The following is a 12,712-nucleotide window of genomic DNA, read 5'->3' on the forward strand; positions in this document are numbered from 1 at the left end:
TTGTAGTGGTAATGGTGGCCCTGATGGTGATTGCGGTAGTGTCGGTGGTCCTCATGGCGGTGGCAATAGTGCCGGCGCTCACACCTGCAGGGTACGCGTACCTGCAGGGTACGCGTACCTGCAGGGTGAGTGTACCTGCAGGGTGAATGTACCTGCAGGGTGAGTGTACCTGCAGGGTGAGTGTACCTGCAGGGTGAGTGTACCTGCAGGGTGAGTGTACCTGCAGGGTGAGTGTACCTGCAGGGTGAGTGTACCTGCAGGGTGAGTGTACCTGCAGGGTGAGTGTACCTGCAGGGTGAGTGTACCTGCAGGGCGGCCGTCTGGTCGTGCTGCCCGGCCTGTGCGGCCTCGACGCGGCGCTGCAGGTCGGCGTTGTCGTTGTGCGCACGTGCGAGCCGCGACTGCGCCTCCTCCCGCTCGCTCTTCTGCTGCGTATGCAACCCCGACAGCTCCTCCTGCGCCTGCACCAGGAGCTCTGCATCACCGCACAAAGACAAAAATCCCCCCGTACAGCCTAAACAGACTGTTGGGGCAAGTGCTGTTAACGAGCATCTGTGAAGGCCGGCACGGCGCACGAGGGGGTGGGTGGCCAGCACCACGCCTGGCCACCTTTGGCTCCCCAGTGCTCACGTTTACACACTGCACCAGGTACTCATTTAAGGCTGAGTTGGCCTCGGGAGAGGCCCAGGACCAGTTCCGATATTTGTTACCGATGTTGGCCGTGAGTGGGAATCGAACTCGAGTCGCCTGGTTCACAGCGCAGTGCAGCGCTAACCACTACGCCACACACACGGACACACCAAGAAACATGCAGACACAAAGAAGAAACAGACACAGAGATATACAGTAAAACCTTGGATTGCGAGCATAATTCGTTCCGGAAACGTGTTTGTAATCCAAAGCACTCGTATATCAAAGCACTCGTATATCAGTTGTGATCACGTGACGCTCGGCAGACAAAGTGTATACGTACTACTCGTATTGCAAGACCTCGCTCGTTTATCAAATTAATATTTATTTACATTTTTTGCTCGTCTTGCAAAACACTCGCAGACCAAGTTACTCGCAATCCAAGGTTTTAATGTACATGCACACACACGCGCGCAAACACAACAACATTCGCCATTAAGTGGCGGCGCTGTTGCCACGGTGCTTGTGCCAGGATAGGTGAACTTTGAGGCCACGTGAAGTGTCGAAGGCTCGCTGGCAGGTTACGGTCCAGACCCAAATGCAATGGGTTGACTGAGATGATTGGTAGATGCACCAACTGTGATCCCCACTGTGCCTACTTAGCACAAACACACGCACGCACCTCCGATGAGCGTGGTTGGCTACGTACGGTGCGACAGAACTTCAACGTACATATACACACAAACACACATGCGCAAAATAGACACAAATAGACGAAACGGCAGCACTCGCTGAATTCCTTGCGCCTGTGCGCTGGCCTGGTCATTGTAAAAGGTCATGACCCCCCCCCCCCCCCCCACTGTAGCAGAGGTGAAGTCACGCAAGTCACACAGGCAGCTGGAACTCACCCTGCAACCTTTGAATCTGCTTGAGGTACCCCTCCATCTTGGCCTTGCTCTCAAGCTGGTCCTTCTCCACGGTGGCTGTGGAACGACGAAGAAGGAGCACGTTTGTCACCATTTGTCACCACCGTCACCACCACCGCCACCAGCTTTTTTAACCGCGACGCCGCCGCTCCGTCTCCGCCGAGACGGCACAGCGGTAGAGCGAGCAGCGCGCAGTTGGCGGTCGACTCGGCCCATCGCCCCTACGGGGTAGATCGAATCAGCAACCAACTGTGTGGGGAAGTCAACAGTGGTTGTCCTAGGGATAGACTCGCCCCCCCCCCCCCTCCCCGTCGTAGTAATGAGGAATTTCCATCGCTGGCCCGTGGCTGCAAACGTAGGACGAGAAACGCCTTCGGTGCTCGTTTGAGCAGCAGGAGATCGCTCCGAGTTCCTCCGCGGGGGAACGTCCCTTCGGCTGCCACCGCGGCCCTGGCGGACAACCTCGCGCGTTCCTCTCCTTCCCCAGGCGGACGCCTGCCCCACGCGCGCCACCTCCGCGTTGTCAGCGAGCGCCCGTGAGGAGCGGCGGAGGAGGGGCGTGCGCCGGTGCACGTTACGCATGCTGAACCCATTTCGCACCGTACGCAAATCGGACAAAAAAAGCTGTTTGAAAGAAACGGGTTTTCAATCTAAACGACTTAAAAGTTGCCATTGCTCCCAGTGGCGTCCTAATATCGGGAGGAAGAGCGTTCCAGACGGCCGCAGAAGCGCATCTCAAAGCGCTCGACGCGGTGGCCGTCTCTTTGTTCGACGGCCACGCAGCCAAAAATCCACAGCCGCTGCGAGGTGCGATCGGTACCCAGCGTCTGCCGCATCTGCTCCTTGCCGGACTGCGCCGCGTCGCGCGCCCGGCTCAGCTCCTCCTGAAGCCGCTCCATCTCCCCGTGGGCGGTGCCCGGCTCCCCTGCGGCAACAAGACGTTGCACTCGGTCAGCGCGCCGTCACTTTCCTCCCGTCCCTTCAGATTGTCCGAGAGGGAGGCCCGGTCCCCCTTCTACGGGCGAGGTGAAACTTCCCTGCTGCAGACCAAGCCCCTTTCCCCTCCACCCCCCCCCCCCCGCCCCCTGATAGGAATCGGAGGTGCGGGGAATAAGTCGGAGGTGCGGGAAAAGGAATCGGAAATGCGGGGAAAGAAGTCAAAGGTGTGGGGGAAGGAATCGGAGATGCGGGAGAAGGAATCTGAGTTGCAGGGTAAGGAATCGGGATGGGCATGCAGGCCGCTCCGCCAGCCTTGCCCACATCCCAGAGAATCAATGAACACGTGCTTTAAATTGTAATGCGCATATAAGAGATAAAACAATAACGATGCTCATAGCCCTTTGTGCTGTGCGCACGGCATCCGTCGGAGCTGCATGTACGCGGTGGCAGGACTCGGAGATACTCAAGCGCTGTCTTCCGGACAGTCCTGTTTCTTTACCTGAGGAAGGCTACTTGTGTTGTGGCCGAAACGTCGTGAGAATTTTATTTTGTTATTATTATTTTTATTATTTTATCTCCATTCTACGCGACTTTACCGAAGGAACCCAGAAGCTGGCCAACTCCATTAACGACGGATTATAAACGAGGGAGGAAACCGGAGTGCCCGGAGAACACCCACGCGTGTAAGGGGGGGAAGGCAGCTAACGCTCAATCCCTGTACAGATGGAAATTAACCCACTGGCTGCACTGCCATGGTGCCCTGGCAAGCCAGGAGATGGCAGCAATAGCCACGTGTAGGGAAGGGAGCTTTCCGAGCGCCAGAGCAATCCACCAACCCTCGCTGCTGCCGCCGCCGCCGCTGCTGCTGCTGCCTCCAGCGCTGGGTCACGGTCCACGTGCAGCACCGCGACTAGCGGCCCCGCTCAACCGGGGACCGCATCGTACAAAAACCGTACCGCGCGAAGCAATAACCGCGTGGCAACAATGTGGCAACCGCGTCATGCCGCGTGGTGACCGTGTGGTCCCGCGTGGTAAGCCGCGCGGTGCCGCGTGGTCTGCCGGGAACGTTACCGGCTATTGGCGCGAGTCTGTCCCGAGGGTCCGTGTCTTCACGTGAGGAACCTGGTGCAGCAGCAGCAGCAGCAGCAGCGGGGTTGGAGACAGAGAGGGAGTCGGTTCTTTCCCTCCCATCACGCTGTCAAGTGGGGCATGTTGCCCGAAACGTCGCCGATTGTACACGTTTCCTGAAGGCCACAGAGCCTTAAGGAAACGTCTACAGGGAGCTCCACAGATGCCGTGCGCAGAGCACAAAGGGCTATGAGCATCGTTATTGTTTAATCTCTTACATGCGCATACAATTAAAAACACGTGTTCATTGATTCTCTGGGACGTGAGCAAGGCTGGCGGAGCGGCCTGCGTGCCCATCCCGGTGGGGGGACGGCGCCGAGAGTTGCACGAGGACACCCCCCCCCCGCCCCACCGAATACCGGCAGCAGTGGGAGCGGGGCGGGAGGGGGCGGGAGGGGGCGGGAGGGGGCGGGAGGGGGCGGGGGAAGGAGCGGGGTCTGGGCCGGCGCTCGGGACGGCGCAGGCGCAACTCACTTGAGCAGCTGGACACGGCGTCCTCGCAGGCGGCGGTCTCGCGCTCCTCCAGTCGCCCTGCCGAGCGGCAACGGCGGCGTTCAACACCGCTCGTACGGATGGAAAGATCCTCCCCCCGGCATAGGCCGCGCACGCCGGCGGTGCCGTTAACGCGAGCGGCGCCTCCGAAGGCTGCCACGGCGCGGGGCGGTCCGGCCGACGCCACGCCCGGCCACCTTTGTCTCCCCAGTGCTGGTGTTTGCACACCGCCAGAGCCGCAGAGGCAAATCCTTTTGAGCTCTGGGTTTTTGGTCGGATCTCTCGAGGGAGAGTCCCCAAGAGCGACACAGCTCGCAAGCTGGGCTCACGCTGGGTCATTTATATGTTGCGTTAATCGTGACCCCCGCGCTGCAGGCTGATAAAGAGAGACAGACGGACTTGACAGATGACGGATAGATGGATAGACAGATGGATGGACAGACAGACGGATGACAGATAGATGAATAGACAGACAGATGGACACAGACGGATGGATATAGAGGGACAGTTGGATAACAGATAGATGGATAGACCGACAGACGGTTGGATAGACGCAGTTGGACGGACACAGACAGACAGACAGATGGACAGACAGATGGACACAGATAGATGGATAGACTGACAGACGGTTGGATAGACACAAACGGATGGACACAGAGAGACAGTTGGCTGACTGATAGATGGATAGACACAGACGGATGAAGCGACAGACGGAGCTAAGCAGGAAACGCCGTCACATTCGTTGTGAGACGCGACCAAGGCCTCACCTTTGAGGCTCTGGATCTCGGCGTTGGCTTGGCACAGCTGCTGTCTCGTGTGGCTGAGCTCCTCTGCGGTTAAGAAAACACAAAGCAATCAACGCCACGGGGAACACATTGGACACGGGGTCGGCGGAGCACACAAAGATCATCTATCGCACTGCGACTGTTTCGACGAGGCGGTGCCTTGCTAACGAGGCGGGACAGCAAAGGGGAGGTTGGCCTCTTCGCGTGTGCGTGCTCATTCTAAATGTGGAGGGAAAAACCGGAGGACCCAGAGAAAAAATCCACGCGACCACGGGGAGAACAGGCAACCTACAAATATACAGCAGGAGTCAGGGTCGGGATTGAACCAACGACCTCCTGTACACCAGGCGAGGGAGTTAACATTGCCTAGCCACCGTAATGATGATGAGAGACGCAACCTCCAAATATACAGCAGGCGTCAGGGTCGGGATCGAACCCACGACCTCCTGTATACCAGGTGTGGGAGTTAACATCTCGCCACCCTACGTCACTCCACTGCTGGATGAGAGCCTCCCCACGCCGTGCCAGCCACGGGGGTTGTTTGACCACACATCGCCACACCGGTCAGTGCGGGCTGGCGGACGAGGCTCACCTCTCAGAGTCTCCACGGCTCCCGATTGGTCATTGGAGTGTGGCTCAGCTCCTAGGGGGCCCGGCTCTGAGCAGACTCCTGTGACGCAGCCACACACAGGCTCATCAGGGTGGGGTGGGGGGGGGGGGCAGGGTGCTACCAGGCAATGTGCCATTGACAGAGCTAGCTCACCTGAGCTAAGGGCTGTGCTACCGGTGGGCCTGACTCACCTGGACTACCAGTGGGCCTGGCTCACCTGGGGCCAAGCCAATTCCCCGAGTGGCCTCCCAGAGATAACCAGTCCTCAGGAGTTAACGATGTTGCTTCATTTGGGTTTGTTCACGGCAGTCTGTTTTTGGAGTGGGTTTTATTTCCAAACATCGTTGCAGATTACTGGAGTGACATTCGTTTAATCGTATTTTATTATCAACCGTGATCTATCCACTGCTGGATGAAGGCCTCCAACCCCCCCCCACAAGCTGTTGACATCTCTCACGGAATTGCAGTGCCAGCGGTCCACCTAGCACCTGCGCGAGAGCCGACCCCATCGCTCCACCTCCACGGTGGACGTCCCCATCGGGCGTGACCCACCCTGCCTCGGCCGTGTATCCCCAATCCCTTCCCTCACCTTCACCTCACCCCAGCCTTCCCCCTCGCCTTGTCCCCCGCTCCCCCAACACACGTAACGTTTCGGCCATTCACGCTCCCATTGGGCCCACAACTAATGCCGATTTGGTGGCAGCGGTGTCGTCGCGGCGCGACAGCGACGGCCAGCGGTAGCTCTCACCGTCCTGGGTGGACGGGACCAGCTTCCTCTGTGCGGCCTCCACCAGGGCCCTCAGCTTGGCTGGGCGGGCACAGGCGGTGGTGCACGCAGACGCACGCACCCAGACACACGCACGCAGACACACGCATGCAGACACACGCACCCAGACACACGCACCCAGACACACGCACGCAGACACACGCACCCAGACACACGCACGCAGACACACGCACCCAGACACACGCACCCAGACACACGCACACAAAGATAAAGATCCCCGCGTATCGCCTTGACAGACTGTTGGAACAAATGCTGTTAGCGAGCACCTATAAAGGCCGGCATGCGCACGCACACAGACATGCACACACACACACACGAGTGCGTGTGCACAGACACGCACGTACAAACAGAGAGACACACACGCATCCCCAGGCAGAACACGGACCGGTTTCAACTTCTCTCCGAGTTCCTTCAGACGCGGGGATTCCAGCGTCTCGACGCACGAGCCGTGGGTGGTAGTTGCGTAGCCAGCGCCGCGGCGCTCACGGTCGTCGTCCACTCACAGTCGTCGTCGTCATCGTCGTCCACTCACAGTCGTCGTCGTCATCGTCACCGTCGTCCACTCACAGTCGTCGTCGTCCACTCACAGTCGTCGTCACCGTCATCCACTCACAGTCGTCGTCGTCGTCATCACCGTCGTCCACTCACAGTTGTCGTCGTCCACTCACAGTCGTCGTCGTCGTCGTCCACTTACAGTCGTCGCCCACTCACAGTCGTCGTCACCGTCGTCCACTCACAGTTGTCGTCGTCCACTCACAGTCGTCGTCGTCGTCGTCCACTTACAGTCGTCGCCCACTCACAGTCGTCGTCACCGTCGTCCACTCACAGTCGTCGTCGTCGTCGTCACCGCCGTGTCACAGCGCTCTTACAGCCACTTCCTCGGCAAAGTTTTCCCCGACCGATTTCGCGAAACGAGGCTCACGCCGACCGTCGCCACTCGGCTGCGGAGTCGGCGCTCACCCGACGGGTAGCCCACGTGCAGCGGCTGCGGTCATTAAGGCTCGCTTCAAAAACTCAAACTCTTCAAAGTTACCTCTCTCACAGTGGGGGGGGCGAGGGGAGGGAGGATGGGAGGGGGGTAGGTCCACGTGGGGGCATGCGGGAGGAGTGGAGCGGGCGTGAGGTCACGGAGAGGCGCGGCGCGCGCACACGTACCTTGCAGGTCGTTCATCTCCGCCTCCATCGAAGGGTTCGAGTCGTTGGAGATTCCCAGAATCACTGCAACGGGCAAAGGGCGAACACGGCGTCACCCCGCGAGCCTCACACCGCCTGCCTCGCGCAACTCGCGTGCCCCGATGACGGGCGGCCAGCGACAAACGGTTCACAGTAACCGTGGCAGCAGCGACACGAGAGCGACAAGGAGGCGACTGACCGCCGGTGAGCGCGTGACCGGTGTGAATCGGTGAGTGCCGCACCGTTTATCGGACCGTACTGCTTTTCGCCAAATGCTGGGCATGGTGAAGGGCGCATTTAGGGGGGAGGCCGCTTTTAGGGGCATTGTTTGGGAGCCAAAGTCCAAGTGCCCCGCTGCTCAAACGGGCACTGGCACATTGGGTGCTCCGTTTACCGTTTGCAGCGCTGCGGATTGAGCGGCGGAAATTCCACATTACTATGGGGGGGGGGGGGGGAACCAATTTGGCGCATTCGTGGCGATTAGGCGGTTAGACAATGGGGGGGTTGCGCTACGGAGAGTCGGGCCGGTGGAGCGCGAGGGTGTGAAGCCCGGATTGCGGTGACGGGTGCTTACTCCGATGCTGTACGATCTGCTGCACCAGCTCCGTGCAGGAGTCCACGCCGGGTGGTGCTACGTGCTCTACACACGCGCACACACAACACACACAACACACACACAAAGAAAAAGACCCCTCCCCTTTAGCCTTAACAGACTGTTGGGGCAAGTGCTGTTAGCGCACGCACACGCGGGCACACAGACGCGCACACGTGGGACAGCGGGGTGCGGGTGAGCCCCGGGTGCGGGTGAGCGCGGGGTGCCGCTCACCTTCATCGATGCTGCCGTTGATTTTGGAGGAGAGGTCGTCCACCCGGTCGTCTACGAGGCAAGAGGGGAGGGGGGGGGCAGACAATCGGCCTCCGCACCTCTGAAGTAGGTAGCTGCCTATGTGTCGTGGGAAGCATCAAGGGTTGATGTTGCAGCTGCCCGTGTGAAGTTTATTTGGCAGCTGCCTATTTGAAGTGGGAAGTGGCGAGGTTTAATTGCTGCTGCCCGACGTTGGCCCTTCATCACCAAATGTGCGGTGCATGGTGAGGGTGACGCGGGTGTCACGTCGCCCTGCACAGAGGACGGGCTGCCTCTAGCTGTTCGTAACACGCGTGTGCGTGTGTGTGACACGCGTGGCGGTGAGTGTCGCTACTCACCGAGCGAGGCGCTCTCCTCCTTCAGGCTGCTCTTCTCCTGGATCTGCTCCAGTCGTGCTGAAACCAACCAGAGCCGCGAGTCAAGGGCGATGCAGCCCCTAGAACCATATATCCATCGCCCTATATCCCTCGCCCTATATCCCTCGCCCTATATCCCTCGCCCTATATCCCTCGCCCTATATCCCTCGCCCTATATCCCGGACCCTATATCCCCTCGTTCTATATCCATCACAATATATCCCTCCAGCGCACCAGTCACCCGCGTCGCCAGGTGGCCATTCCAATACCCTACACCTATAACCCTAGCCAAACAAATCACTCTTCTTTGGTTCTTTCGGTAAAAGTCACGTAGATATAAATTTTCAAATAAAAAATAAAGTGAATTAAAAAAATTAAAAAATAAAAACCCACTAATAGACTATAATGTAAAGACTGCCAGTACACTCACCCAGCTTAATAACCATTGCTACAGTCCACATTATAGATTGCCAGTACACTCCGATTAAGAATCAGGCTACAGTCTACATTAGTGTTTTTTTTGTTTTTATTATTTTTATTTTCTTTATTGTCTATAAAAAAATGTTTCTACGTAACTTTACCGAAAGAACCAAAGAATATGAATTCCTGCAGTCACGAAAGTTTTAAGTCTAAATTTAACCAAAGCCTTCCCCCACTGTCTCTACCCCCACGCTTAGTTCACCGTGTGGCGTAGGCGGTGGCGTTACCCTTGACGGAGGCGAGCTGCTGGCGCGTGAAGTCGTTGTCGGCGGTGAGGGCCTCGACGCGGGCCTGCAGGGCGCTCTCCTTCTGCTCCAGCTCCTCCAGCTGGGCCTGCAGCTCGCGCCGTTCCTCGCCGCCCCGCGCCACCGCCTCCTCCTGCCGCTCCTCCGACACCTGAGGTGGGGTGGGGGGGGGGGCGGCGTCGTCGTCACGGCGATGGTCGCGGCGCGGAGAAACCGTTCGTCGCACGCAATGGATTGCACCTCCTCCTCTCCCCCGACCGCACCGGCCGGTGGTGGGAACCGCCGGTGATAGAGAGCGCCGCTCGGCACACTGTCGGCCGCCAACGTCCGGGATCGCGGCTCAACTCGCGAATTCACCCGCGCTTTACCGTCTCTCCCTCCCGGTCGCGGCGACGGCGCCAGCGGGAACGGGGGGCACCGTGCGCCGCGCCGCGAGAGGCCGCGGGCGGCGCCGCCATTGCGCGCGTGCGCCGAGAAGCCGCGTACCCGGAGTTTTTCCGTGAGCTCCTTGACGCTCTCCTGGGCGTCCGTGTGGCACCGGGCGATGTCGAGCACCTCCTCCTGGGACTTCTCGAACATCTCCTTGAGGTGCGAGCACTCGTCCTCCGTGTTGCTCAGCGCCCTCTGCGCGCACAGGCGACCGCGGGGACAGAGAGGGGCGCACGCTCGGCGGGGCCTTGGGGGGGGCCTGGGGGGGAACCGCGATCGCTCCGATTCTCTCGCGGACTCCGACCGTCGCGCACGGCGACCGCTCTCGAAGCCTGACCCCCCACCTCGACGTCGGAGAGCTTGCGCACCACCTCCAGCTTCTCCTGCAGCACGCGGCGCAGCGACTCCTTCGCCGTCGTCTCGTAGCTCAGCTTGTCCTCCAGCAGCGACGTCAGCTCCTTGCGCAGGGACTCCTCCGTCTGGCTCTGCGGTCGTCGCGGGGGCGGCAAGAGGGGCGCAGGGGTCGGGGCGAGGGGGACGGCAACGCCAGCACGGGACTCGTGGGATCGAAGGTCGGCAAGCTCGCACGGGGTCACCCTTACTTTACCGTGCTACCCGAGTAACTCTCGCCATCATCGCCATCGCCAACCCTCGGGTCCCCGCCGCTCCCCGTCCCGAGATTCTCGCGGCAGTGCCACCGACACGCGTGGCGGCGAGTGCCGCTGCTCACCGAGTGCGGCGGCGAGCGACGCTACTCGCCAAACCGATTCCCGCTGTTGTCTGGCGGCGCTCGCCCCACCCTCTCACTTTCCCACCGCCGCCGCGCCGTCACCACGGAGTGGGGTGGATGGGGGGGGATGGCGAGCGAGTGCAGGAGGAAGCACCTTGGCGTGCGCTTGCAGCTGACTCTCCAGGACCTCCAACCTGGACAGCAGCCGATCCTCATCCATCAGCGCCTGCCGAGCGGTAACAGGGACGGCGCGCGGGGGTCATCGTCTCCGCAACCCCACACCCCACGGTCATCCCCACAGTGTCCACGTGTACACTCCTGTGGGCCCCAGCGTGCGTGCCCATGGGCCCGTGCCTGCGTGTTTCCGCGTGCTCGTGCGTTTGGGGACCCGCGTTCGTGCGCGTGCGTGTGCCTTCGACACTTCACGTGACCTCGCAGGGCACCTCGGCTGGCACAAGTGCCGTAATAATAGCGAGTGGCGATTGTTGTTGTTGTGCGTGTGTGCACCTGTGCACGTGCGTGCTCCCGCGTTCCCGTATGTGCGGTCTTGTGTAATGGTGTGTGTGCGTAGATCTCTGCGGTCCAGTGCGCATCAATGCCCTGTGCGTGTTCCCGTGCGTGTTCCCGTGCATGTTCCCGTGCATGTTCCCGTGCATGTTCCCGTGCGTGTTCCCGTGCGTGTTCCCGTGCGTGTTCCCGTGCATGTTCCCGTGCGTGTTCCCGTGTGTGTCCATGTGTGCCCACGTGCGTCCACATGTTTCCGTGCGTGTGTCAGCTGACCTGCCAGCTACTCTCGGATGCCTCCTGGGTGCTGGCCAGGATGCGCTGCAGCGTTGCCAGCTTCTGCTCCAGCATCTGCTCCCTGTGGAGGGCCTCCTGCACCAACACCACCATCACCACCACCAATCACCACAACCAAACACCACAACCACCAGCACCATCATCATCACCACCACTGCCAGAGTGCTGAAATGCCCAGCAGCACTCTAGCCCTCCAATCCAGAGGTCGCCGGGTCCATCTCCCGGCGTGGGAGATGAAGCGATGGGGCAAAGTTTATAAACAGCACCCCCCCACCCTCAGTCCGCAACCGCCTGTCCCATCCAGCTGTGTAAACGGCTTCACCAGAGTTATTTTATCAGCAGGTCGCCTGCGGAGTAGCCCAACGAATCTTCCGCGGGGCGTTCTAGAGCTCACTCGCGTGGAGGAGGCCCCATCCCACCCCCCCGCAGTGGCGTGAGCGAGCAGTCGCCGCGACCCTTACCATCGCGAGCGTTACAGCATCATCGCCATCTTCATCTTACATCCCCTTTGTAAAGTCCGCAGCTTGCTGAAGGCCACCGCAAGCCTTGCGGGTTGATCGACTGTGCCGGACCGATTCTGTCACCGCTCGCCACCGAGGTTACGCGCGGCTGGGAGTGGAACCCGGGTCGTCTGGTTTGCGGCGCGGCGTGCGAACCGCTGCACCACCGTTCCCTCGTGTTACAGCGCGTGCACACGCAGACGCACGGCGGTGGTGGCGGTCCCTTACCTTGAGGCACTGCGAAATCTGGTAGAGCTCCTGGGAGTAGGCATTGGCTTGCGACGCAGAGACCTGGAGAGGCACGGCAACGGCACTGAGAATCGTTCGGAGTAGGCCAAACATCCTGATGTAGAACCAGAGAGCTTGGGCAAAGCGTTGGCAGCAGCGGATCTGGTTGCCTTCCCGCTTTGTCGACGATTTCCCTCGAGCCTCCGCGTCAAACGCCGCGCACCGTTAACAAAAATCGCACAGCGCGCCCTCGCGTGCGTCGTGCGCGACGCCACACGGGCCCACCTTGGGCGCCCCCCCTGTGTTGCTCAGTCTTGCCTCGGCTGTTGCTGGGCCCTAGTAACGAGGCAACCCCCCTGGGGCTGCGCTGCAGGGTTGCCCCCCCCCTCTACCCTCTCCATCTCTCCCACCGACGTTGCCCTGCCCTCCACCACCTCTTCCAAAAATCGATTGCACTGGAGTCGAGGGGCGGAGCGGCTTCTGTGGCGCCCTCGCTTCTGGTCGCGCTCCGGCCGCTTCGCGCCCAGGCTCCCTGCGCCGCTTGGCACAAACCCAAGGCCTCGGCGCCGCCGCCGCCGCCGCCGCCGCCGCCGCTCGCGACGTGGCAA

General features: G+C 60.4%; 1 protein-coding gene across 3 annotated transcripts in view; it reads right to left on the bottom strand.

Moving 5' to 3' along the window:
• The window catches only part of SLMAP (sarcolemma associated protein), a 39,044-nt gene that overhangs the window by 7,139 nt on the left and 19,193 nt on the right, over positions 1-12,712 (bottom strand). For 2 of the 3 annotated variants that reach the window (XM_032971553.2, XM_032971555.2), the window contains exons 5-22: positions 12,105-12,167; positions 11,356-11,451; positions 10,730-10,801; positions 10,190-10,330; positions 9,903-10,040; positions 9,399-9,567; positions 8,674-8,730; positions 8,297-8,347; positions 8,045-8,110; positions 7,453-7,515; positions 6,259-6,318; positions 5,493-5,570; positions 4,883-4,945; positions 4,098-4,154; positions 3,567-3,617; positions 2,377-2,481; positions 1,539-1,613; positions 306-475 (exon numbers count right to left, since the gene is read on the bottom strand). In XM_032971553.2, the coding sequence (XP_032827444.2) occupies positions 306-475; positions 1,539-1,613; positions 2,377-2,481; positions 3,567-3,617; positions 4,098-4,154; positions 4,883-4,945; positions 5,493-5,570; positions 6,259-6,318; positions 7,453-7,515; positions 8,045-8,110; positions 8,297-8,347; positions 8,674-8,730; positions 9,399-9,567; positions 9,903-10,040; positions 10,190-10,330; positions 10,730-10,801; positions 11,356-11,451; positions 12,105-12,167 (1,575 nt within the window). The remainder of the gene's footprint in view (positions 1-305; positions 476-1,538; positions 1,614-2,376; positions 2,482-3,566; positions 3,618-4,097; positions 4,155-4,882; positions 4,946-5,492; positions 5,571-6,258; positions 6,319-7,452; positions 7,516-8,044; positions 8,111-8,296; positions 8,348-8,673; positions 8,731-9,398; positions 9,568-9,902; positions 10,041-10,189; positions 10,331-10,729; positions 10,802-11,355; positions 11,452-12,104; positions 12,168-12,712) is intronic. The other variant, XM_032971556.2, reaches the window with a different exon arrangement.

This window comes from Petromyzon marinus, chromosome 46 (genome assembly GCF_048934315.1).
Source record: "Petromyzon marinus isolate PM22_M1 ecotype Great Lakes invasive population chromosome 46, UKy_Petmar_22M1.pri1.0, whole genome shotgun sequence".
In the NCBI taxonomy this organism is placed as follows: Eukaryota; Metazoa; Chordata; class Hyperoartia; order Petromyzontiformes; family Petromyzontidae; genus Petromyzon; species Petromyzon marinus.